This window comes from Agelaius phoeniceus, chromosome 2, assembly GCF_051311805.1.
Source record: "Agelaius phoeniceus isolate bAgePho1 chromosome 2, bAgePho1.hap1, whole genome shotgun sequence".
Classification (NCBI taxonomy): domain Eukaryota; kingdom Metazoa; phylum Chordata; class Aves; order Passeriformes; family Icteridae; genus Agelaius; species Agelaius phoeniceus.
Genome location: NC_135266.1, coordinates 81,017,295 through 81,044,656, shown reverse-complemented (window position 1 = coordinate 81,044,656; position 27,362 = coordinate 81,017,295). Strand labels below are relative to the sequence as shown.

The window sequence follows — 27,362 nt, the reverse complement described above, 5'->3', positions numbered from 1 at the left end:
ATCAGACCTATCACCAAGCTACTGTTCATTGATAAGTTACATTTCTTCATTTGCGCTCTAGTAACTGCAGGCTTCACTAATTGCAAGTGCAAAGTATCTCAGGGGGGGGTTTTGATCTTTCACTGAACTTTCCCCTTCTTTAGCACATCTCAGTGTGCTAAAAGCATTATCCCAAGCATCAGTGGTAGGTGTTCAAATGTCTCGATCACACATCTGAGCCCTTATAACTGGTGATTTGTAAGATGATGCATTGGCTGAAGATTGTATAGGCTGATGTATTGGCTAAATTTTCCGGATTTCTTTGTTGGTCCTGTTCTTTCTTGTGTGCCACTAAAGCTGCATCTAAGCATTAAGGCAAGTCTGCTTTTTTACCCACCCTACATCTCTGGTTTCCCCATCCACATTATAAAGTGATGAGATGAATAACATTGCTGTTTCTTCTCCATCTATGTGCTGAATTTACTTTTACAGGGACACTGTAAACTATCTTATCCAGTGAGGTTTTGGTAGGATGTTCCCCTGTCAGTGTCAGCTGGGACTTGTGCCTGTGTCCTGCAGTATTATGGGATATGTTGTGTAGAGTGAGCATGTTCACCTTCCAGCATTTCCAAATTCTGTAATAGGAGTAGAACAATAATTATTCATTTGTTAAGATGGGAAAAATACTCCAACAGCAAAAGTGGAAGGTATCATAGAAAAGCAAGTTGTATAAGACCTCCAAGGAGTTATATAGCACCTCAACTCAAAACTGAAATACTTGGTCAAACAATGTTTTGGAATTTCACAAAACAATTCATTTATGTGGTCTGAGGAACAGGTGTGCCAGGATGAAGAGAGAGATGTTTCAACTCACAAAATCAAAGAAAAGTATGAAATTCTGTGAGGAGAATGACATAACCTTATTTGTTGGTGGATGGTGTTACTGTAAATAACTTCTCTAGTGAATACAATTTTCCTCTTCACTTTTGTGGATGTTCTTAAAGATCACAGTTATAAATATCTCCTGCCCTTAGCAGGACCATGATGTTTCCCTGCATATTTGAGAGAAACTGTTTGAGAGGTGTGCAACAACTTCTGAAGCTTGTTAATGGTTTTGACTATTTTTTTATAAATGTGTGCTGTATTTCCCAGCTGGCTTTGGAGGGTTGTCCATATGGTGGTGTCCATAAGGGCTACAGCACATATTGAAGATAGGAAAAAAAGGAAGGGTCATTTTTTTATCATTGTCCCCTTGTGACATTCTCATAGGCAGGAGCACAGCCTAACATAATTTCCTGAGGTTTATTTTTCTCTGAGTTATTTTCTTTAGATAATACCTTTACACCATAACAGGGTATGACAATTTAATACAGTTAGATAAGAGCTAACAGTGGGATATTGTCACTTGTGCAAAGGCAAGTTTTTCTCAGTTGCCCCAGTATCTGAAAAATAAAGTTCTACATCCTGCTAAATACTGCTATTATTATATATCTGTGGCATGGAGTAGTGAATACAAGAGGGAGGAAGACAGTAAGGTTTTCATAAAACCCAGGAAATTAATTTCTTTGAGACTGGACTGGTAAAGCTGTGGGTAGTCTTAGACATAACTGGCATATTTATTTTTTCAGTTTTGATGATTACTCTTCATAATTTCTTGAAATAGTTTTGTAACCTGAATGAACCAGATTCATATCCATACCAATACGTTACAATAATACAATAAATATTAATATCAAGTAACTGTGACCTGATTTTATGTGTAGTTATATTTTGAGCAGTAGTGTTGGACAGTGTGACCTGTCCCTGACACCAAGAATGTATGTGGCAGTGAGCAGCCAGGACACTGCAGTGAGGCCATCATGGGTGCCAGGTGGGACAAAGAACAGGAGAGGAAACTAAAGCCTCATAACTGCATGCACATAGGAACAGTAATTTCTACACATTAATTTAACAGCCTGATGAAACTGCCCAGAATAGGTGTGGTATGCTGCCTTTAAAGCAAAAACAAGCAGTTGTGATGGTTCACAATCAACATGCTTCACAGTCAGGTCTGCAGAACTGAGGGTGATGGTCTGCTACCTGCCCCCTTTAGGATCAGCTGTTAAATCTGAGTGATAAATCTTTTGAGATCTGCTACATTTAAAATACTGGCAGTTCTGTTGCAGAGACTTGCTATGTGTTCATATATCTCTTTTGGAAGAAAATTCAGGTCTAAAGGCACTCTGACAATTATTGCAGTCAAAAAGGCTCTACATTAAACACAGAGACCTCCTTTGTGATAGCAGTAGTTTTGAGAGGAGGAGCAGCAGTAGTAGTAGTTTTAGTTTTACCACAATAAGACAAGTACTAAGAGTTCATGATGTTCAGTTTCAAGTGTTAGCTCTTGGTCTTCAAAAGGAATGTGAATTTCTCTGCCTGAAGAAGATGGTGAGGACAGGGATCTTCTATTATTTACAGCTAAAGATCTCTTTTTTAAGAATAAGGTAAGGTAGAGTTCACAGTGGCAGATTAGGAATGAAGGAAGTGGAAGATAATATAAAAATTATCATATTCTGTACTGTGATTAGGTTGTACTTGGTTAAATATCCATAGTGGCCATCATATGATGAATAGGGATATTTCAAATTTTAAATCTTTATATTTATTGGGGTTGAACTTCTTTCATAATTAGGAGCTACTTTTCTGTATCTTTGAGTTCTTTTTAGACATGGGAGGATCTTGTGTGAATGATACCAATTTATCATCTGTGCTGTCATTTCTGTTTAAACTGATGCAGTGAGTAGATAGATGTCTCCCATATGGTGTAACAGTTTTGAATACTTACAACTGCTTGATGCAGGCAATACCAGTTTTGTTTTTTCAGCTTTTTGCCAGCACCAGCTTCTTCTACGTAATTATAATGATCCACTCTTAATTTCTGTGACCTCCCCTTTAGTGTGACTTCTGTGTTCTGATGTATCTTGTAACAAGTCTGAAATCCTGGAGGCAGAGTGCACTTCCCTTTGTTCATTTCATCCCATTACTTCAAGTAATATTTCTCCCCTTCTCAACAAAATAGGTACATGGGTTTCTCCAAGGAGAAGGTAATAGCATATGAGGAGCTGCAGCTCTAGAAGCCTTTTGGGACTAGAAGTCTTATGTAGATCTTGCTGATGGGGTGTTCTAAGGATTCAGTGTCATCATGTATTTGTGTTTCGATGCTTGGCTGGTCTGATTAATTCAATAAGTAGAATAGTTCATCCAGGAAGAATTTATTTTCTTGTTTCCCTTGGTAATCTTAAAGATGACAAATTCTTGAGAACAACTCGGCCCAATGGAGTTGTCTCCAAAATCAGCTTTATATCTAGGAAAAGTTGGTCTATCAAAACACAAGAACATAATGCAATGCATTTTCCCATCCAAAGAAATGTTTTGTACAAGGGAAAACCCAATCTGCCCTTTAAATCTTTAGTAAGAACAAAATAAAAAACTAAGCTATGTTCCTAGAAGGTATGCATCCCTCTTCTTAAGGGAATTTGGAAGTGTTTCCTTTTCTTTCCGTGGTATAAATCTCACAACGGTTTAATCATTCATGGAAGTACATTGCCTTAGAAAAGATATCTTGATCATCCTCATGTAAAAAGGTACTTTATTTTAAAGACTCAGTTTGAGCATGGAACAAATTGATGAAATTGTAGAACAAAACCTTTAATACATTAGAATTATTATATATGGAAACCATTATTACAGAAATAACCTTCTTTGTAAAGTATTCTTGGTGTGGAAGTAATCAGCATCCTATCCCACTAATTGTTTGAGAACTCTGAAATCTTTAATGAGGTTTTTTACAGAAGAATTTTAGTCATATGCAAATGATTCATTGAAACTCTTAATCATGAGACAAATAGTGATTCTTTAGTGATCTTTTTTCATTCACTGTAATAAATGTAGCATGTTAACTGTAGACTGTTTCTCAGTTATTTTTCTCGCAGCATTTTTTTTTTTAAAGATTCATTGCTGGTCAGAAAGTGATCATGGTTGGGCTGAGAAATAAAATGCTTGACAGATGTCAAGATATCTGTGTCTGATATAGCTTCAAATAGATTTTTTCCCCTTTGACTGTTTTAAAAATTAATTTCTATTCAGATTGATAAAGATATATATTTTTCAATGATATTGACAATCAAATATCATCCTTTTTTTTCACAGGTCTGATTACCACAACATCTAGAAAATTGGATCGGGAACAGCAAGCAGAACATTTTTTAGAGGTAAGTTTAAGTGGAAAATATATGTTAAGAGGTTAGCTGATTTTTGTCGTTTAAAATCACTTCTTGCTGTTCCAGGAGAGTGGTATTCTCCTTTCTCCTCATTTATAACAGAATCACACAAAGCTGGGAATTGCCTGATTATACAGAAGAAATAAAACATTTTGCACTTTGCAAGCACAGGAAAAAAATTGAAAAAACTTGAACACTTGTTTTCCACCTCTAATCTACTTCAGTTAAGTCCTTTATTGTAGCTCTTAAATATTTTTGGGGCAGAAATTTAGAATATCCAGAGCAAAATATTTTTAAAAAATATGTGGAATGACCCCAACCCTGCCAAGATTTTTAGTCTCCAGATTAAACTGGTTTAAATTTTACATCTTGGATCTAGTGTGCAACCTGATAATTTGGATGGACGCAAACTTTGAACATTCACTGCATTATCAGAATCTATTTTTTTTTTTTTAGCTTTCACTTATCGGGACTGTTAACAATAATTTTCAGGTTGAAAATTGCCTTCTACAAAAGAGTATCTAAACCATTCCCTTGGCCCTTGTAATGAATGTTTCTCTTTATAAGGAGCTCACATGTGTTGGATATGGAATGATATACTTGTAAACCACTGGTTTTGCCACATGTGTTTTCTTTCACGCTGCTGTACACCATGCTGTGGGTTTTTTTCCTTTGGGTAAAAGTTCCTTGACTCTGTTCTTTTGTCTATTTGTGAAGTAAGGAATTCTTGATTCCTGTTGGTACAAGTAAAAAGAACCATATTGTCCCACATAATCAATCACCTCTACTAGGAAATGCTCTTCAAATCCATACAAGCTAAAAAACATCTGGATTCAACAGTTCCCACTACAATCACTCTCTGACAGCAAAATGTAGTAAAATAATATTAGCATACTCATTAGGTTTTTTATCTGCTAGAAATCCCAAATTATTCTGGTTAGTGCAGAACACAGGAGAGAAGGGTTGATTATTACTATACAAGTTTGGGCTGGGTTTTTTTTTCTTGATAATTCATTGTAGATTCTCACACATTCCATGTCATAAAAAAAAGGAGGGAAATACAAGGATTTTTCCCTTTTTAGGATTTAAGTTGTAAAGTTAGTAAAGTAATCATGTATTCCAATAACTTCAAGCTTTCCAGTTTACACTGTCAGAGAAAATCATAAATGGAATGAAAGGGGCCTTGATTTGAAATGTGTCTGTTGAGGAGAATCTTGGGTTTGTAAGTCTGCTTTGCTCTGCAGAGAAGGACCAGGTAATCCTGGTGGACAACAAGTTAGCACAAAATTAAACACAGGAGATTCCATTTGAATATGAGGAAAAAACTTCTTTTCTGTGAGGCTGGCAGAGCACTAGAACAGGTTGCACAGAGAGGTTGTGGAGTCTCTCTCTCTGGAGATACTCAAAACCTGCCTGGATGTGATCCTGCACAGCCAGCTGTAGATGAACCTGCTTTAGCAGGGCTTGCACTAGATGAGCTCCACAGGTCCCTTCCAACATCAGTGATTCAGTGATTCTGTGATTCTGTGATTTATGTGTTTTCCTCAGCGGTCTCAGCGAAACATGCCAAATACACATTTTCCAAGGGATTCCCATACAGATGGGTAGTGCTACTATTAATAGTAAAAAGAAAACAAATTAGTTACTTATAGGAATTCAGCTTTAGTCATCAATACTAGTTAATCTGTTCTTTCCCCTGAATTGTATCTTGCTTGAAAAAATAACAGTCTGCAAGATTTTGGGGGCTGAAGATGCAGTAGAGGGAAATTTGTGTCTTACACTGCTCCAAGGCTTGTGAATGGGGAGTGAGGTGGAGAGCAGGCTACGGAGAGGAGAAGCACAGGAGCAGGGTGTCCTGCAGAAGTGCAGATATGACCACATTGTAAAGCCCACCTGGAAACAGTGAGTGGGAAAGGAATTGGACAGTGGTGGAGCCAGAGCCCGGGTGGTCAAGTTGCCCCTTTGAGCTGCTGCTGAAACACTGCCCATCGCTGCCTCCTGGGAGGTGCGTTCCGGCCGCTCATCCGCGCGTAGGCTGGGATCCAGAGCCAGGCTGGCCAAGCTGTGCTTGTTCCTGTAGCAAACTGAGAAGGGTTTTCTGAAATGCCTGTCTGTCTGTGTGTAATTAACCCCCTGGGGAGGTCTTAATTGCCAAGACAGCCGTGGTTTCCCAGTCGTACAGTGTTTCCCTTCCGGCTTCATTTCATACCCTTCTTCCAGGAGTCGGTCTGGTGTAAAGGAGCGCAAACTTGGCTCCCTTTGAAAAGCTCTGATTAGTACTTGACCAAGCAACCCTTGCTCCCCTTTGCCCAGTGTCTGCCTGAGCCACTGAGAGACCTTTCCTAGATACGACTTTTTAATTATTTTTAATAAGCCTGTCTTTGACAGAGATGCTATACCCTGTAAGTACCTGCCAGCATTTACTTAGCAAATTTCATTGTTAACAGTATTTCCACCTCTTTCACAGAAGCTGTTAGGAAAATGAAGCGATACAAGGTAGCAGATGTTAGTCACTGTGGTTGTGTGTAGTGCCCGTGCTTGTCTCCAGACCACCGCTTGTGATGGCATAGAGTTGTTCTTCTGGACTTGTCTGTCCCTGTCTGTATCTGAGGAAACAAGAATTATCAGCAAGGACTGGATGTGTATTTTTAAGGCTTCCATGCTTAGGAAAGGTGACTTTCCTTCTAAGTTGCATGAGAATTCTCTTGCAAAGTAAGTACTGAGGCTGAGGTCAGGTGTGCATTTCTTCATCATTCCTCCTTTAATTGTCTTTAGATGTCTGGACCTGTGTCCACATGGATTTTTTTAATGGTAACTCAAGCTGCTGTCACAGGACTTACACTTGCCAAGAGTATGTTCTAGACTGAGTGCAGAAACATGTCTAGACCCTGAGCCAAAAGATGCACAAAGAAGGCAGAAATCTACTCCCTTTTATAATCATTGGGATTTTCTGTTTGCTCTGGTGATATTTTTTTAGTATTGTTTGTTTGTTTTGTCATTTTGGAGCAAGGGGGTAAAAAAAGTATTGCTTCTCCCAGGTTTTTCATTGATTGTGGCATTGTCAATGCTTTTTTTTTTTTTTAAGCTCCCAAGTTGAGGGCTTAATTTTTTTCTGACACATTTAAAATGCCTTGCAAAGCTGCAACTTGTATTCAGTGCTTGTTATCAGGTAGAATTTTACTGCTAAGGTTTAAATTGGATGTCACTGGATTTTATACAGGATGGTCTCTTGCTTTAGTGAATTCTTATTAATGGACTGGTTCTGCCTGAAATGGGAGAAAAATGACCACTTGATTACATTACTTTCTCACATGAAGCAACACAAAAGCATTTGTTCTATTTCACAGACTTTCTCAAATATTTTGTCGTTAGGATGAAGTATTTAAATAAATTCTGAAGTAGGAAAGGTAATCCTGAGAGCTACCTGCTTGCCTTGCAAGTGAATGAGAATAGTGATGTATTTTCAAGTGAGGTGCAAGTTTCAGATGATTTGGCTTTATTCTCCTTCAATAACTGAATACATCATCCTCTTCTTTCCTTCTTTTACTTCCTCCTTCTTCAGGATATGTGTTGTCTTCTAATAATTTCTGTTAATACTTCACATTCTCTTCTCATTTTATGCTCATTTGCTAAAAAGAAGAAGCTAGAAGTGGAGAATGTTTGAGCTTTGGAAAAAAACCCTCACAAAAATAGTCTGTCAGTTTTTTTTCTGCCCTCAGTTTTTGCAGATGCCTCCTAATGCTGCTTGACAGTTTTACAAACTGTAGTGATTTTTCTGTGTGATTTTATTGAAACAGCTGGAGGAGTGGTGGAGGTCCTATAATAAGCATAAAAATTAAAGCATTTCATGCAGGATCTGTGCCCTTGTGTGGTGTCAGCTGATTCTGAGATTTCCAGAACATGAATAGTTCCTGGTCTGCTTTCCAGTGTACATGGGCAACTTGATGGGAGAGGATTGTTGAATCCAGGCTACAATTCATTAACTTGCACATTCAGCCCAGAAAATGGATCTGAGCACATTTTCTCACCCTGAGCAGTTCCTAAACACTCTGTTACAGAGCCTTTGTTACTCATGCTTCCAACAAAGCCTCTGCAAAAGGCACCCACCACTGAGCAGTTCAGCTTGTTGGGAATTGCTGTGTCAAGACCTATGTTTAGCAAAAGAATGAGTCAGAAGAGTTACAGGCTTCAGTGTGCAATTCTAGCAACAGTCTTTGGAACTTCATGATTGAAGGGGTGAATTGACTGTAGTGAGAGATGACCTCTCCATCCTCTTGATAATGGTATATAATAGTTGGTGCTTTTAAAGTGCTGAGGCTGTTTAGTCTCTCCCTGATGAGCACATGCAGTGTGGGCTCTTCAGACATTTAGCCAATTTTGAAAATTATATCCGTAGTATCTGTTGGTCCAACACACTGAAATAGCTATTTAAATTTACCACTGCAGATTCATTCACAAAATATCTTTTAACATTTGTCACAGTGAAAAACCTGTCTATTCAAAGTGTCTCTAAAGAATAAAAGTAGCTGTTAATAAGCATGGTCAGAACTTTAAATCTCTTCAGAAGTGACAAAGCAACTGAAGGCAATAGGTTTAAAAATAGTGTTACAGCAGCCTTAGCCTTTCAAGGTCCAAGTCATGTACCCTAATTGAAGAGGAGGAGAAGTGGGAGCCGAGTATTGGCTTACTGCAGCTGATTTTTAGCCCTCTTAGTGCTATCAGAATGGTAACAGTGTCTCTCAAGTGCCCTGCTTTTGTCACAAATCAGTATACACAGGCTTCATCAATCTTCCTGCTGCAAAGCTCCAGCACAGCACTGAGAAGGATGGCAGTAACAGTGCAAGGGGTCGTAATGAAGACAAATTGCTAAATCTGATGTGAGTGTCAAAATACATGGGCTGAATGAAACACATTGGTTTCTATTTACTGTAGGTACACTAAGGGTACAATAAACTGTGTTACATGGCATGTATTTATATGCAGTAATTAGAGGGAAACATGATAATCTGCTGTAATTGGAGCTTTCTAAAAAGAATTCAAATTTCCACTCATTTAATGGCGAGCTGTGAATGTGAAGGGAATGTTGATAGAGGGATTATAATTTTATTCCACTTGGAATTTGGTCCAGAATATGATTGTGGAAGATGCTGCCATGAAGTTTATGGCCACAGTTTGCAGGGAAGGAGGAGTTTAAAAACTTGCTAAGTGGCATTTAAAAATAGCACTACCTCTCAGTTCTTCCCACAAACACCACACTGGTGGCTCAGCACTGGACCAGCCTGTGTTCTCCACCAGCCTCCTCTTTTCCTGCAGCATCTCCCACACAAGAAGCTGACAAATTTAACTTTATTGTGTTGTTGAGCCTGCTCACTTGGGCTGTAGCCTTTGCTAGTGGTGATGCCTGAAGTCAGTGGTCCTTTGTGAGAAGCTGCAGCATTTTCTGAAGAATATAGGCAGCTGTGTGGCAATATGCTCATGTATATTTTTACAGGAGAATTACAAAAGCTGGAGTTCATTGGGTTTATGTAGCTGAATAGTGCTCTACAGCACATTGATTGCTTAAATCCTGGATTACAAGTCTGTGTAAGCATTTGTTTCATGGTTCTTTAGCATTGCCCACATTTGGCAGAGAAAGCTGCATTTTTTCTCAGTGACATGCTGGTGATGGTGTAAAAATGAGGCAGTGTTTCTGATTGAACATTTTGTCTGAGGTTTAAATGGGTCCAAAGGCACATGCCTTTCCCTTTTTAACACTGAAGCTTATCAGAAAATGCAAGGGAAGTTTAAAATATAGGTAAACAGCCTCTTCTTTCCAGCTTGAGTTCAAAAAGTATTACTGGTTGTGCTTGCTGGAAATAAGAGAACTATTTTAATTATTTTTGAGACACCTGAAAGTATTTCTAGTTGAATGGTTTGTTTATAGAGGCAGCTTTCTAAAAGGACAGTGGAAGATGTATCAATGTCATCTTCAAATAGTTACACTGAACTTTAATGTCATCTTCAAAGATAAGGGGAAAAAAGAAAAAAAAAAATGAAAGGAAGAAAAAGAGAAAGAGGGTGAAGAGGAAAGAAATGGAAGAAAACAAACAGTTCTAAAGAAAATCAAAAACATGTTCATCTCATATTACCTCTCCATGGGGTTGTCAGCAGAGGGGAAATCCACCTGGCCAGTGTGGTGTTGGATCTAGCAGAGACACGAGGCTCTGGGCTTAGGGGGCACAAACTGAGTTCACTGACCCCATGATGCAGGTTTCCTTCCTGCACCCCGTCTTCTTCTGCTGCTCTCTTCAAAAAAATAGCCAACAACTTTCCAAGGGCAGGGGGTGACTGGAGGTTAAACCTATCCCTCAGAGGCAGATTTACATATGACATTGCACACTGCTTCTCATGTGTATTTAGGCAGAAAGTCTTACACAGCAAAATGAGGGAAGAGTCCTGGTGTGATCCATCTGTCTGCAGTGACAAGTGGTCTCCTCAGCTAGACTGTTGTCTCTGACTTACGTGATCTGGTAAGATGAATAATTATCAAGTGCATCTCTGAAAATATTACTAATTCCATTGTTAAGTGAGTGGTCTCTGTGCAAGAGATATGAACAGGAATTTTAAACAGCAAAAGAATTAAGGCAGCGTGTTTTTACAGATGACTCTCTTTTATTATTACAAATTTTCAATAGCTCCCAAATGTCCTATTATTTTAGATAATGTCTTGAGAAGTAACACAAGTAACAGAACCTAAGCATTGGGAAAACTGAATTTAATAACACTTTTCTACATGCACATAGAATATTAATTCTGTTTTCTTATTAAATAAGAAAAAATATCTTCTTATAAATTTATAATAATGGAACAAATTAAGCTTGGATTGAAAAAAAAAAAAAAAGAATTGTGTGTTTAAAGTCCCTAATATTCCATGTTAAATTCAGATAGCCATTGGAAAATATGCCCACAATTCTGATGACACAATATATATACCAAAGGGAAAGGGCAAGAATGGGTCTGTGTATATCAAATAGTGATATAGCAGTGACCCTCAGCTCATTTCACTTACTCTATGAAATACCAATAGCCTTGAGAGACTGGGTGTGCAAAGAATGTCTGTGACATTTCCATAAAATTTGTAGACTTCTAAGTCAACCCTGAGGATGCTTTGTTTACTTTTTTACCTATGCTAATGGCTGATTTCAATCTTTATTTTTTAAGATAATAATAATAATAATAATCTCATTCTTTTAACTTTCTCATTATTAGTTTGGTTCTCTTAAAATTGTTTTGCACATGCTAACGCCAGGATAGTGTCAAGGACAGATACACTACTGACAACCCCATCAGTGCATCATTTATATCTGAGTACCTGACTCTGGCCTCTCTTGGAGAGTGTTTAAGCCATCCAGCTAATCTGACACTGTGTGGAAGTTCTTACATGGCAGGATTTTAGTCCAGCAATAAAAATCTCATGCTTTTTTGGTAATCTATTTTATTGATACCAAATACCAATAATAATGAAGAAAAGCATTCATCTTTTCTATCTTTAATGAGCTTCCTAAGTAAAAAATCTTCATAACTCAATATGCAAAGCTGTGGGGTTTTGTTGTGAATGCTTGATGATTACAGGGATGAGCCAGAGCTTACAAACCTTCTATAGGTGTAGTGTAAGCTTGTGTTAATTTATTTGGTATTAAAATAAGAAAGCACAGCTCGTATATTATTTATTCCCTCCTCAGCTCATAGAAAAGATTTGATTTTTCCCAGTTCATTGACGTATGATGAGAGATGTACCATCTACAGTGGAATACTGCCCCAAATACATTTTTTACTAAATCATGTTTCATTGGACAGTGAGTCTGCTAGAAATGGGCAGGGAGCAATTGGTATTATGATCCAGGATAAAAAACTAATTGATTACCTATTTAGATGAAAATCTAGCCCAGTATCAAGATAGAGATCATTTTGCAGGTACTCATTCAAGTTCATGTTTTGAAGAGCTTGGCAAGATCAGAGTCACCCAGGGCTGAGGCTTTGGTTCACACACTGCTGTCTACCGTGGTGATTGTGTCCCATTAGAAAAATCACATTTTTGATTGCTTACAGTTTTGCTTTAGTCAAGGAATGATTTGCATATATCTGACATTTGCAGAGGGAGGGAGGTTGTTTTACAGATTTCATGAATCACTGAACCGTTGGGTCATGAAATGAAGAAATGAATCTCCACAAAGCGCAGCTCTGTTGGCTTTTTCATGCTGGGCATCAAAATGCCTCTTTTAGGATTTTCCTTGTAGACCCACAGCATTCTAGCAGCAGGTCTTGGATCTAAGCACCTCAGCATGGAAGCATGGAAGGAGATATTCAGCTTATAGACTTTGCATGCTATCTTATCAGGCGTTTTCCAAATCTTTTAAAGGCGCATAGCAGAAAAGATACAATTGTGTCAGGAAGGAAATCCAGCCTGCAGTCAGTCACCCTGCAAGGTTCTGAGCATCTCCTGGGAGCCTAGGGGTGTATCAGCACTTCCTTGACCCTCTGGACCTAATTAAAATCTTACTGGACTCAGCATCATGGTGTAGGGCAAGAAAGTTACCTTATGATTAACTAGCATAATATTAGGACATGTGTGATGTCACTGTGGAGAGGGGAAAGTATTGTGCTGGGGGCTAGTTCAATTTCTTTGCTTATCCTGAGTGGTGTGCTTAGTCTGGCTTCAGTAGCAATGATTTTCCTAAACTTATCCCTAATAATCCGAGGATAAAAGAATTAGACATTGGTGCCCATGGCTGCATTTCCTCAGGTGTGTTGGAAATGGATGAGTGAATACATGAGAGAAATGCAATTTAAAATATACTCAATACCTCTCTCTTCTCTTTGCAGAACTATGAGATAGCAGAGCATTAGATCAATGCAAATTGATGGTGGAAAAGTATTATTAAAACATCAAGTTTTATTGCATACTTCGAAATTAGGTCTGCACTTGTGTTAAATGCTGTTGAAACAGAGAGGGATGTATTAGTGGTCTTCCTTCTTGTTTTATAACTCATTCCTCATGCTAAGCTTGTGCAGGCAAATTCTGTGGTTAATCTACATCAAGCTTTTCTTTTCAGTCAGGATTAAGAAGGTTAGTCTAATGTTGCTTTCTCACTGAGGGATTAGCTCATAGATTAGCTCAGGGCTAACAGGTTTTTTCTTCATTGTATGTTTCTTAAGATCTGTAGCTCCCTTTTTTATGGGCTGAAGCCCACCTACCATGCCCAAATTGGTCTTATATATTCTTTCTGGGTGTCTCTCTTGCCAGGCTCTGTGCTTGGTGAAACAAAGACTCATTGTGCACGGTGCACAGCTTTGCTAAATTTTCACATTTTTATATGAATGTACCAATGTTTTAATCTTCTGCAGAAGCCACGGGAAATCTTTCACATGATTCAAATCTATTTTAGATATACAGAGCCTTTGTGTTATGTGAATTGTCTGCTTTAGTGCAATATCATGTTTTTTGTACCATGGGTAATACCCATCAGCTGCCAGACTGTTAATTTATGTCTGTAATGTTTGAGCACATAAACATGCATGCACATGCACACATTTTGCAGAGGTCTCATTTTCCTGCCTTCTCAGCTAAGACCAAGCTGAGAGTCGAATTTAGGGTAGGGGAGCATCTTCTTCCTCAGTTAGGAATGCTTTGCATCTGTACTAAAATCCTTTCTGGGCATAGGAAATCCTAGTATGCCTTTTAATTAATCCATCATTTAGAAAAATGCCCTTAAACAAGATTTGCATCCATTTGTTCTTTCTCCCAGGGTGATCTGTTCTCAGCTGTTCCAAATTCAGGCTTGTTATTGCTAAAAAAAAGTTGATTCTGCAATTTTTTCACAGCAACTTCACTTGCCACCACCATTTATATGCACCAAATCCAACCACCCTGCAATACCCTGTGCAGGAATCCCAGCACTAACTCTCCAATTCTGCTGTCTTGAGTGACCTTTGGGTTGATTTGACACATGTGTGATTTGTCAGTGCTCTGTCCTCTGAAATTTTTTTTTTTGTCTTTCCCTTAGTGCTTTTCTTTTTCAGGGGTTTATCATTTTCATACATTAAAAGCTGAACATTTCACAAAATTGCCCCCACCAGTCTAGTCCATGCACTTGATGAGAACCTTTTTCCAGTACACAGTGAATGCACAACATTTTCTTTGAGCCTCATCACATCTGAGAGTCTTCTCACTGTAGCCTGTAATGCCCTTCAATATAATGTATTTTCCCTCTTTTTCTGATCTTTCAGATCTTTCCCACATGACCACACTCTCCCTCCCACCATATAATCCTTAAACATTCATATTGATCAAGAAGGATATACTGGACAGAATAGGAAAATGTCAAGCAAAATAGTGGTGATTTGAAAAAATTGTGCCATTTGGGGTTTTCTTTTTTCATTTTAAAAGTAATTTGTTATGGCAAAAGTGCATCATTGTGTGAAATGTGCTGAAATAAGATTGGAGTTCTCAGCATAATTTGCAACATGACACAAATTAAGGTATTTACAAGATACCTAGAGATAATAAAACCTCTAATCGGGTTGAGAATCCGTTTACTAAGCATAATTGACACTTTTTTTCTCCCTAAATATATTATCACAGCACATAAGAATCCTAATGTTTTTCTTATCTGACTTGAGCTTGATAATAATCAGAGACGAAACAATTATTTTGCTTTTTATGAAGATATGATTTAAACAGAAAAGTACAAAGGCCCTGAAGCATCAAGTGCAAAGAAATCGGCCCTCAAAACCAGTAATTTTCTTTTCACAGTCTAACAAATTTCAGTTGTCAAGATACAGATTAATCTCATCATTCTCAAATGTAATATTGCTGTTTGCTAATCTCTCATGATACGGAGACGTTGAAAATGTTATCATAGCAGTCCTGAAGTACATTTTATGGTTTGGCAAAAAATAATACTTTCTTTGGCAAGGAATGTTCTAAATATTCAAAAGCAAGGATTAACATGAGCACTTGAGAGCAAAAATGTCAGAATCAAAATAATGAGTTATTTTTTCTCACATTCCCTGGGAAAGTAAAAAATACAAATATTGCTAATAGCAGCCTGTCAATTCATGGCTTTGACTTTTCTGAGATCCAGCACATTATCTTTAATCCAGATACCAGTAAATAAGTTCATATTTTCTTCCACAACCTTAAATAGATCTTGTTTTCCCATTGTATTTTGTTGTCTTCCACTGTCCTTCCAGATAGTTATTAAGGTGTTGTATAAACTAAAACAAGTGTTCTTAACTCTCAGATTTTAAAGACTTCATTGGAAAAAAAAAACCGGGGAGAATATAAAAACATGGTTTTTTACATTGCCACACTTTTTTAAAACCCTAACACTTGACCACAGTTTAAAAAACACTTGGAAAATTTCCACAAAATCATAAATTTTAGACCACACATTTTAGCTAAGCAGAGCTTTATTATCTAGTACAACAAAGTATGCCAAAATGGCATGGTATCTGATGACTGAGAGGGACAGAAGGCAGTGAGGGATGTCTGTTAGCATGGTCTCAATAGACCATAATTTGTAGCAGAAGGAATCAAAATATTAACTGACACGTGAGATTAATTTGCATTTACTCCTTATCCTCCTCACCAAAACCCTGTTGTTCAAATGGACATGCACAAACTCTCTCTGTGTAGCTTTGGACATATGTTTGTGGGATTGAATTGAATACTAAAGCCTGTTCTGTCCTTCTTACTGGCATTTACCAAGTGTGTGTACAGTTAAGGATCTTTCACTATTTTTGTTGCAACACGCTAAATACTGCCTGAGTGCAGTCTTCTCTGCAGCACCTCAGCTGGGGAATGACATTTAAAAAGTAAAATAATACTTTCTTTGAATGCCTTCTCTTCAGGCATTCAATTCTCATAATATCTGACTCTCAGTGTGAAAGTATCAATTGAAAGCTGTGGCTTTTTTAATAAAAAGAAGTCTGAAGTGTACAGAAGATGTGTTATTTCTGCAGCCCTGGGAGGGTGCCTGATGATGGATCACAGTGGTGATCGGATGCCCAACTTCCAGCAAGCTGCTCAGGTCCCAAAAGAAATCTTTGCTGCTGCAGCACAGTGCTCAGCATGAGGCAGTCATTTATCCAGCTTCCTGACAAAGCACATTACCCAGCTCAGGGCTGTGGGCTGTTTTTCAGCTCATTCAGTTCTTGCAGAGTTAATTTGGTGTCCCCTTCCCTCTCTAAGCTATAGCTGAGAGCTACCTCATGACTTCCTGACTTGAGACATATCCCTGGTTTCTCTGGAGTGCAATAAGCTCCACTAGCCCTTGAATGCCTAAAAGGTAGTAGCTGAATAAATTGCACATTTGTGCTCTATTTTCTAGAGGTTATTGAGAGCACATTCACCAGATTTACATACCAAAACAGGAACTGCACTTGAACTTCGCTTGATTGACAAACTGCCTCACTAAGCCTGTAAATCAGTTTTACATGTTTTGTCATATGAGTAATCTGTGAATTAGATCTGCTCCTAATACTCCATTTCCAAAACTGAATGCACTTTTGGAGAGCAAGTTTGTATATATTTTGTGTGGGATTTCTCAGAGGGAGCAGTGGCATCATCTCTAGGTAGTGTCAACCAGGGCTCCACATCATGAGTGAACATCTGCAGCAGTGACCCAGCACTGACCCTGGGGATTGGTGCCTGGAGCTGGCATATCTGATTTGCCTGTGCCAAGGGATCACACCTCCTGCACTGCTCCTGACAGGATGTACTTCTGCTGTTCAAGACCTCCCATAAATCAGGAGCTTCCTCGCAGCTATTTCCAACACGGCTATTTCTATACCCTGCCCCTTTAACACCTCCTGGGACAGTCTCAAAAGCAAAGCAGCTCCTGAAACTTTACTTTTTCAATCTTTTCTGCTAAAAGGCAACAAAGCAACTCATTAGAGGTTCCTTCTTTCTGCTTCCTCCTTTTGCTCCCTTCACCTAGTGAGGGCTAATTGGAGGCCCATAAAATGAGTCCAGGGAAATTCACCACCTTCTCCCATATATCAGTCCTGCACTCCCAAATTGGGCATATTGTCTCATGCAGTGTTTTATTGTCCCCCAGACCACATTATCAGGGAGGCAATCTCACAAAGGTTAATAGCATTACTTGGTTGTGTCTCCATCTGACATTCCTGCTTATCACTCCAAATCCAGTCGTTTCACCAGTGGCTTTAGACGCCTCTGCTCCCGTTAATTGGGCGCTGCTTCCCACTGACTTCAAACTCAGTTCTATAAATTGTAACTACTAGTAGCTGATTGTCCCTGCTCTTAATTTTCATTTCACAACTGGGAAAAGTATGTGTGGGTTGATATACCTGTCTTTTCAACCCCACTCTCTGACATTTGCAGTCCAATTATCGGTCACCTTGGCCATCCGTTCGGTCCAGCTGTCCTCCCGTTGGTATGCTATGTGTCAACACCTACCCCATACACTGCCCTAATGGGAAAATAAGCAGTAAATTATGAGCCTGTATAAATCCAATAAAGAGTGACTTTGACTCCATAAACCATGGAAGTGAAACTGAGGTGTTCTAAACAGTTGCTGGTGTCCCAGGCTGGAATTGCTGCTCTGTATTTTTAGAGGGTCACAGCTTACTGGCGTCAGGCAAGATATCTATCTGTTGAGGGCCATGGTACCCATGCAGTAAGAAAATTAACCTTAAGGGCTATGAATGTTAAGATTTCTGTATTACATTCTTGAATCAATGGCTGTCATCAGTAGAAAGCAGTAAATTTATATTAATCATTCTTGATGAAATATTTCCTTTCTGCAGATAAAAAGTATGCTTCCTGAGCTCTACTCACATTTTACGTTTTCTTGACCCTTTGCACAGCAGTGAATGCCATCCTGTGGCTACAAAACCCAAATGCATGTTAAAGACTAATTCTGCAGAAGAATTGAAGTGCTAAGAATATTTTAAAAGTTGCTATCTTTTAAAATTCCTCCCGCACTGCAGGAGTGGAATACCATCTTATTATTATTACAACACATAAAGTTCCCTTTCCAGGACTCCAGGCACTATGCAATTAATTAATTATAATAATATTAATTGATTAATTAATATTAATAACCTGAACATTTTAATGTGTTCCAAGTGTTACTCTGGGAAATTAAGGTTTTGGGACAGGATTTTTTCTTTTCAACACATTTGGGATATTATAACTTGGGGACAGCTTTTCCTGTTGTATCGTTACCCCAAAATGACTTTGTTCCCATACACACACCTAGTTATTTATGTTGGCAGTATGGTCTTGACACATTCTGAAAATTTTTCGTGTACATCGCTGTTCACAGGATCACTGGCTATGTGTGTGACAGATTGAACAGGGGAAAAAAATCGTGCTGAAGAAAATAATTGCATATGAAATTGCTGTTTCTTTAAAGCAAAAAGGAAATCCCACATTTGCCTGGGTGCTAAATAAGATTGTTGCCAGTCAGTTATCAGGCATGCAGTGGTGATGCTGCAGTGGTGCACACCTTCCCTACGCTTTAGCTGAGTACTTCAGGATGAGTACCCTCACAGCTTTTGGGTACTCATCCTGAAGCCCAGGGCTGGGCAAAAGCTCAGTGAGAATTAAAACAACTGAACTGAGGTTGTTGAGCTCTGGATGCCACCCCATTCTCACCAAAGTCAGTGGGAAAATTCCCATTGATTTCCAAGTCTGAGGGTTTCACAGCTGGCCAGTGCTTCCCTACCAAGAAGGTGTCTGTACTTACTTGGCTGCTCAGATAGCATGAGGGTGATTTTTGTCTTTACACTAGCTCTGTCTCCAGTTGTGCAGTATCTGTGTACCCTACTGTCCACAGCATGGCTGGGGAGGCTGAGACTATTCTCAGGTGATTGTGGTGATTTTTAGAGATTCAGCAGAGCTGAGAAAAGAGCTAAACTGACTTAGTGAAAAAGGGGATTACAGTAAACCTGACCCTAAAGGTACGCTTAGCTCGTGTCAGTCTTGTCTAGTGAGAAAGAGCAAGGTTTGCACTGTGTCTGGTGAAACAGAGTCCTGCTGCACCCATGAGGGAAGGGGATGATAGCTCTCATTCTTGATCACCAGAACAGTTTCCTGAACTTCAGTTTCATATCTTTGTACTGGACACAACATCTGAGCCCGCTTTCCAGGTTGAGTTTTCCAAGCTGCGAAATCAATGTGGAAAATGTAAAAAAGGTGATAGGTCCAAGAATGAGTTTTACTTCAAAATTGGAATCTTCATTTTTTTTCCCCATGCTGATTGATTCTCAACCAGCTTGTAAATTTGACCCCATGGCAATATAAATTAGCTAGTTAGATATTTACAGGACATATAAAATCAAAGACAAGTAGAGGTTGAGATAATAAGGCTTGTCTGTGTTGCCTGTTAGATGAAAGTGTGATTAAATATGGCCCAATTAATGCCTTTTATCTGTCCAAAATTGATTTGTAACAGAAAGTTGTGAAGTAGGCATCAAGAAGTCAAGTAAAACTTTTTATTAATAAAGTCAAAACAACTATTGATGTGATTTACTTTAACCTGGTCTGACAAAAGGAGGATGATACTGTGATTTAAAAAATCTGCCTTGGGAAGAACCCCAACAACAAGGCTCCTTATTCATGCTTATCTCCTTCACCTTATTTTAATTACTTTTCATACTGATTTTCTGAGAATTTTTATACTATTTTGTAAGATATTTTAGGATGAAATCCTCATCTGACTCCAAAAATTACTTTATTCAAATATGCATGAATAATTGCTATGATGTGATTAAAATTTCTTCTAATTTGATTAAAATTTTACTTTGCACCTCCTTGATAACCAAAGAAATGACTGTCAACTTGAATATCACAAAAAAAAATCATATCTTCTTTTTTTTTTTTTCCTTTTTTATTAATGAAAACAGTCACTGCAATCTTCCTGGGTGACTATTCAGTAAATGCAGATAAATTTCTGAGGCCTAAACCATACATTTTTGCTTTTTGCAATTTAAAATGTCTCTAAAGGATATTCAAAAATTGGGAAAAGCCTGTATCGCTTAAAAGTCTGATTTATACATTTTCTACCCAGCTACAAAATCAATTTTTTATTTATCAGTTTTCTAACCCATAAGCTTTATTTTGAACATAAAACTGGAAGCTTCATTTTCACTGAGAAAAAACTAAATTGCATTCAAATGTCAGAGGCTGCTCATCAGTCTGTCAGCTGTCTTTGAAACCTTTTACCTGTATGTGTGGATGGAGAGCACTCATTTCTTGCATATTGTGGAAAAACAGTGTAAGGTGAAAATTGGGTATTTTCAGCATTACTGATGGGACACAAAGGCTTATACATTAACATTAATGGTTTTGGCTTTGCCTGCTTTGGTATTGATCAAAGGCTTGTTGATAAGTGATGAGTTCAAAGTTAGAGATTTTTTGGGGAGGGAGGTCTGGGGGGTGAACTCTAAGTTTCTATCTGTTGTAAAATTGTAGAATTAATCACCAAAATTGCAGTTGTACAATGCATGTTCTTCAGTGACCAAACATCTTAGTAAACTTGCCCCAGCCTGAACTGGGGAGCTGGCCTGCCTCTCCTCCTTTTGCTCTCTCATTGCCGTTGCTCACTGCTATCTGCCTTTTGGGGGGATTTGTTTTCTTCTGGCAGTTCATTTTAAACCCTGATTATTTCTGTAGCCCTGTTTGTAGCACACATGCACAAACAGTTTATTGGTGGGTGGAGGTGGCTGCAAGTGTGTGACAGGGGAGGAATGTCTGGAGGAGGAGCTGGAGATGGGGCTGGATTTGTCTTAATTTGATTTTTGGCCAGAGACAAGGTGGTGTCATCTCCTGTTAGCATAACCAAGTGCTGCTGAGGGGAAAAAAAATGAAACTACTGCCTTTCTTTTGAAAATCCCTGGTTCTGCTTTATATAGAAGCATAGAATTTGGAGTGTTGCTATAAAGTTTTCCTATAAAGTAAATAAATAATATATGCAGTATATGCAGTGTTCCTATAAAGTAAATAAATCTAAGGAACTACTGTGTATATCTTTCCTCTCATTGCTGGCCAAATAAAGATTTTTACCTCCTCAGGAACAGCAATATTGTTTTGAAACTGACCATCACAGAGCCTCACCTGAGGATGTTTCATCCAACATCAGAGGGCAGTGGATGTCAGTAAGACAAAAATTGTTTAGAAGTAGGTTTTTATATTATAGTTTGGGACACAAGATGATTATTCCCTTTGAAGACTGAAAGTCTCAGTTGAAGTTATTGCTTTGTTGTAACAGAAGCTTCTGCCACAATATTTTTAAGGGTGTACAGAGCAAGCTCTTTCACACTCTGCCTTCTCCTAGAGGACCTTCAGCAGCTTGCACCACATTAGCATGAAGCAGTGCTGCTGCCTTAGTGCCAGACAGATGGAGGGCTATTGCCCCACACCTGCTCTGAATTCAAGAGTTCCTGCTAAAGGAGCTGGGAGTTAATTCCCAGTCAGTTTTGGTGTCTGGGGATCTGTGCTACAAACTGACATGGCTGCGCACCCAAACAAGGATGCAAAGTAAATACTGTTGATTAGTTAACTCCATGGTGACTAGTACTATAGTTTGATTGATTCTTGGCAATAAATCAGCACGTATTTTTTGAGCTGTTGATAGTTATAACTGTTTATAGTTATAAATTATTTATAGTAGGGAAATATCTTGGAATCATGGATAACATATTCTGTCTTTATTAATAGCCAGAATGGTTTTCTTACATGATTACACATATTGACTGGTCTAGTAAGAAAAAAATGGAAGTTTGGAGATGTGTAACAATCTTCATTATTTTGGGGAAACTAAAGAAGGTGTTTGGTTCCTTCTTATAGTGAAGATGAGAATCAAATAACATTTGTGGATAGAAAATGAAGAGTAATTGAATCTTTGCAAAAACAGCAGTGTGGTGAGCTTGCAAGTTGATGCACACCTCTTTTGAAGCACAAAAACTGAGAGCTACTGTATTTCCTGAGTGCTAAGATAAGATTTTTGGAGAAGGGCATTATCTGTAGAGGTAGATCTGATAGAGAGGAACTTATCAATATTTAATCACAGGTGTTTCTTTTCACAAGAAAAGCAAAATCCACAAATGGCTGAAGTAGATATTGAGGTATGAATCAGATTAAAATTGACATAGAGAGTACTACTAACATTAAACTGCGTGCATATCTTGATTTGCAAGCTTTATGTTATTTAAATCTGCTTGAAGTGAAATATTCTCACATTTGACTACTCATTTTCTGTTCACAAAACTCTCAGATTGTAATCTTCACTTTCAGCGGGAGCTAAACACCTTCTTCAAAGTTTACTGTGAAGATCAATAGGCAACTTTTATCTTCTTTGTCATTTAAGGGTAGTTATACTTCTGTTTAGTGATAGGTTGTTTCTCAAGAGGTCTCATTTGCCTAAAGAAATCATTTTTAAGCAATTGCATATCATACTTTATCTTGTTTGTAAGGTGCCAGTCTGACGGTGAGTAAATGTTGTTCGACAGGTATTATCAGGGGACACTTTGGAGTGTATTCTTCTGCTTTTCAAGCCTTTCTTCATTATATATTTAGCAAGACTCATTACTGTAGCCTCATGAGCAAAGAAGAAGCTCATAATGTACTCAAAAGACTTTTACAATTGTTTAGAGACTGAGGTTGATGTTCTTACTGTGATCATCTCAAATTTTCCAATCTTCTTGTTGCAAACTTTGCAAACTGCTCACAATGGGATATGATATGTGTAGTTTCAGGGTGCTGTTATCACCTATAAGGTCAGAAAAAGTCCTGGTTGAGCAGTGCTTTTCCTTACCAGAGGATTTCTGCTGAATCTTAGGTGCCTGTATACTACAGTTAGGCAATAGAATAAAGGTTTTCTGTATTTAATTCCACTGGTGGAAGTAAGAAGCACTTCTGGACTTCTGGAAAGTGACTGCCTTAGAGTCACTTCTGGACAAAGTTTAATCTACATTTCATCAAATGCAAATTATGAGCTCAACATTCCTAAGGATTATAGTTATCTTTTTACTCAGGGAAAGGAAGGGGAAGGTGCTTTCTGAGGCTGCCTGGAAGAGTTTCCTTTAACACATGACAGGCTGCTCTGTTTTCTGGGAATCAAATGGAGTAATGGTTGGTTCTGCATTTAGCATGTATTAATTGAAGAACACTGTAAATAAAGGCTGATGCACAAAGGTTGTCAGGATCTCCAAACTCTAATGAACTTTAAAAGCAATGCTTGTGAAAAACAATGCTATTTTTCTTTTAGAGGGTCACTGTCAAGAGCTATGCACATTCTTCCTTTTATTGCTGCTAAATCTGAAATACAAGTCTTAAGTTTCTTTACAAGGACTTGTTTACTGTTTCTGTTTCCAAAAAGCTTGTAGAATAAAGTGTGACACAGGATAAATGTAATAGATGTAGTAGTAGTGTTTTGGACTTGTAAATCACCCATTCTGATACTGCATTCTTCCAGGTCCTTTGGTTACCATCTACTGGTCTCAGCATTCTGAGTCTGACAAAAGTTAAGACTTGAAGCCTCTAAGGCTTTCTTCAGTACACTCTTCTAATATTTAGGTTTGCAAATACTACAGGGAGCATTTAACTCCAAATGAAAAAGCCTGCCTTCCTTCCTTTCTTCCTGTCTTTTGGCAATACAGCACTGAAATTACCTGATGTCATCGTTAATTCTCAAATGGTTTAACAGACCATTATGCATCATTTTCTAGCTTGAGTGTGGCTGGAAGCCATTGACATTCCTAATCAAACACCTAGAGTGTTTATGTCAGTAATAATCTCTATTTAAAATGTACTCTAAATTATTTATTTCTCATACCTGGCCAGAGTGAATGTAGTAGTTTTTTTTACAAACAAAGATTTCCCAGATTAGCAAAGAAAAGATGGATCATATTGATATGATTGGAACTCTTTTGGACAAGAATTATAATTTGTCTTTTGGGACAACACCACATCCTATTATAATAAGTGAAATAAGCACTTACCCATTTCTTTCCCACAGTTGCTAGATAAGGGATTAGAAAGATAAAGTATCTAGTTTGCTACAGCTAACTCAGTGTTCGTTTTGAAGAAAAAAGAAAAGTACATTTATTTTTCTCTCATATTCTGTATATCTTTGACCTACATTGCCTTCACTTTGTAGCAATAATCTGACATATAGTTCAGTAACAGCATGCATTTCAGAAAAATATTTCCTTGTAAGAATTTAGCCACGAGTTTAGTCTCTCTCTGAAGTCAGCAGAGATAGTAATTCAGTGTGTTTGACTTTAAAGTTGTATTCATCCCTCGATGAGCTCTCCTTTATAATCTTTCACTTCTCCTACTCGGGCTGAATTCCAGAGACTTACAATAGGTATTGCAGCTCGTTTACACACTGGCAGAAGAAACAAACCCATTAGTCACTAACAGCGGGGGGATGCCTTAACTCTCCCGCTCCCTTTGATCATTTTTCTGCCTTCAGTAGCTCAACCAGATTCTCTTTTCTAAGGTTTTGTGAAGTAAAATTAGCATTTCTTGTTGGGGGAAGGGAGAGACTTTTACCTGAAAACCTCCTTGTGCATGCTCCTTTGATGAGGCACAAGCATCTCGGCTCACTTCATTTTGCATTAAGCAGTTATCACACTAAAAAAGTAAACAAGCAAATATGGCATCTTCAGCTTTTTGCAATGCTAATGACAGTGATGTGACAGTTTCTCATAACTTAAATATTGGGTAGGCTATGTACTTCTTCCAGCCAAGGAATGATATGGAAGAAGATACTTGTTCTTCTCAAGGCTTGAGATGATGACTCACATTAAACACCTGCTAATTGTCTTGTACTTGTTGAAGTAACATCCCTGCTAGCTACTCCCTCCAGCTGAGTTAATAATTACCTTGGAAGTCATGAGCTTTTGTTAATGAGACTCCATATAGTACTCTTAATTCAGGAGGGTGGTCCTCACAGTTGTATCTGTATTCTGAAAGATTCAAGAACTACACCTTCTCCAATTAAGTGTCACAGTCTGACTCATAGGAGGAGTGACTGTCTCAAGGCAAAATTCCTTTTGTGACCATTGCTGAGCTCTGCTAGGCTGGATTAGGCTGGATTATTAGGAAATACTTCCACAGTAGAGGTCTCCTCCATGCCTTCTCCATAGTCATGAAAAGAAGAACTTCTCGCATTTAACATTCCAGCTGTGGTATGTTAACATTCACTGTCAGTCTTCATTTTCACTGAGAAGGTTCACTTCTATGGAAATCCCTTTGTAGTTGTTCTGTGGACAGGAACATAAACATCAATATCTCTCAGTCCTGTAGGGAAGGGAGTGTTAATGCCTATAGACCAAACCTGCTGAAGTAGATCCTGCAGAAGAAGTGGAAATTGTTTTACTTGGAGAGAGAGTTCTGTTCTTACACGGAATTTGTCATATGCTGCAGAAGGAGATATTTTAATGCATTTTTCTCAAAAAACACATATCTGATAGAAGTAGAGGGAATTTGAGGAGGCCTCGTCCTGGTCCATCCAGCTAAAGGAAACATTGTAAGGGAGGTGTGACTGTTGTTACTTCAGCAAAGAAATTCCCAGGTAACCAGTATCTGTATGTGTACTGACAGACATATTTCTGTTAACTCATAAGCATTAAAGCCAATGGGTAGATACAGATTCCTAGAGGAAAATGCTCATTTTGTGGAGAGAACTGTAGTGGAACTGGTTGTGAGAAAACAGCCGCGAAGCTTAGGATTTCACCATGAAAATATATAATAGTTCATATTAATTTTGTTGTCTGTTGCATTCAGGCCCTATTAAATATGTAATCATATTCTTTTTAAGGCATTCCACCCTTACTGAATAGATCAACCCTTTGTCTGATTAGTCAGAGAGTGCAAATTCAGCTGCTTTCATGGCTGTATCCCAGCTTTGGGAGGTTATGTTCTGTGTTTAGGCTGTCCTGACACAGCATGAGCAGCAATATCTAACCAGTGCAGCAGAGGGGACAGGCACTGTCCTGGTCCATCTCAGCTGCACATGGTCATAGCAGCAGTTTGTCTGCAGCAATTGGATCTGGATACCAGACTCATCACAGACAGGAGAAGGTGTTCACTGTTTAGGAAAGCACATGCTGACCAAGCAGCTGTTCCCTATCTCTGCTGGGAAACCTGTGATTTTGTCCTTGCCCTTTTCCCATACTGATTACTGTGAGAGTCAACTCTTGTTTGGTTTTCTGTGGCAAACTTTGACAAGCATGTATTGAGACAGTCTGTCTCAGACTGACAGATGAATGACAGATGTCACTCAGATGTCATTCTTCTGCATTACCTTTTGTCTCTGTGTTCTTTTTCCTACCATGCTACCTGCAGGTTTCTAAACAAAAGAACCTCACTGGTCCTAAATTACAGCTTCTCTTCTGCAAGCTCTCCTGTGCCTTGCACATCTGCCTTTTGCATTTCCAGAGATAGCAGCTGTGAATTAACTTTGTCCTATGAATATCCTAACCTCCCTCCCCTCCCTGGTTACTTTTTACTGTAATTTCCAGCTGTTCAAGGGTTTAGCTAAGAACTGTGGTAACGTTTGAATTGAAATTGCCTTGGTTAGAGGGGCCCCTAAGTACTGGTGTGATGCTGTGTCCTGATGGAAATGGTATTTGCAGAGTGATGTGCTGAATGACCTCTCTGCTTCTCCCTGGTTTTGTCTGGGAACAGTTCTGAACTGGCAGCAATTTCTTGGTTTGTTTTAATGTGTTGTCATGGTGGGGTTTTTTTCTGTAGGGGCAGAGGAAATTTTTGCAGCTCTTTTACCTTGTTTATGGCTGGAACCTGAATAGCCAGGCTGGGGTCAGGATGATGGAGCGCAGAAAAGGGATCAGTCAAGATGCAGGTTTACAGTTGGGGAAATAATCACATCACTGGTGTGAGGGAGGCTTAATTAATTTACATGCTTGCAAAGAGAGAACTTCAGCTCCTCTGTCTGGCCCTCAGAGCTTTTTGAGTGGAGCTTCATCCTGTAATTTTGGTAAGTTTTGAGTGTCACTCAGAGAAAAAGTATTAGCTGGTGCCTAACATTTTCCTCTCCAGGGATGTAAAGTTTTAGCCCAAGTAGAACTTACTAACTTCAGGCCGTT

At 38.5% G+C, this 27,362-nt stretch overlaps 1 protein-coding gene across 10 annotated transcripts in view; it reads left to right on the top strand.

Moving 5' to 3' along the window:
• FAT3 (FAT atypical cadherin 3) overlaps positions 1–27,362 on the top strand; it is a 400,048-nt gene that overhangs the window by 261,462 nt on the left and 111,224 nt on the right. For all 10 annotated transcript variants that reach the window (XM_077173992.1, XM_077173994.1, XM_077174000.1 and 7 more), the window contains exon 4: positions 4,168–4,229. In XM_077173992.1, the coding sequence (XP_077030107.1) occupies positions 4,168–4,229 (62 nt within the window). The remainder of the gene's footprint in view (positions 1–4,167; positions 4,230–27,362) is intronic.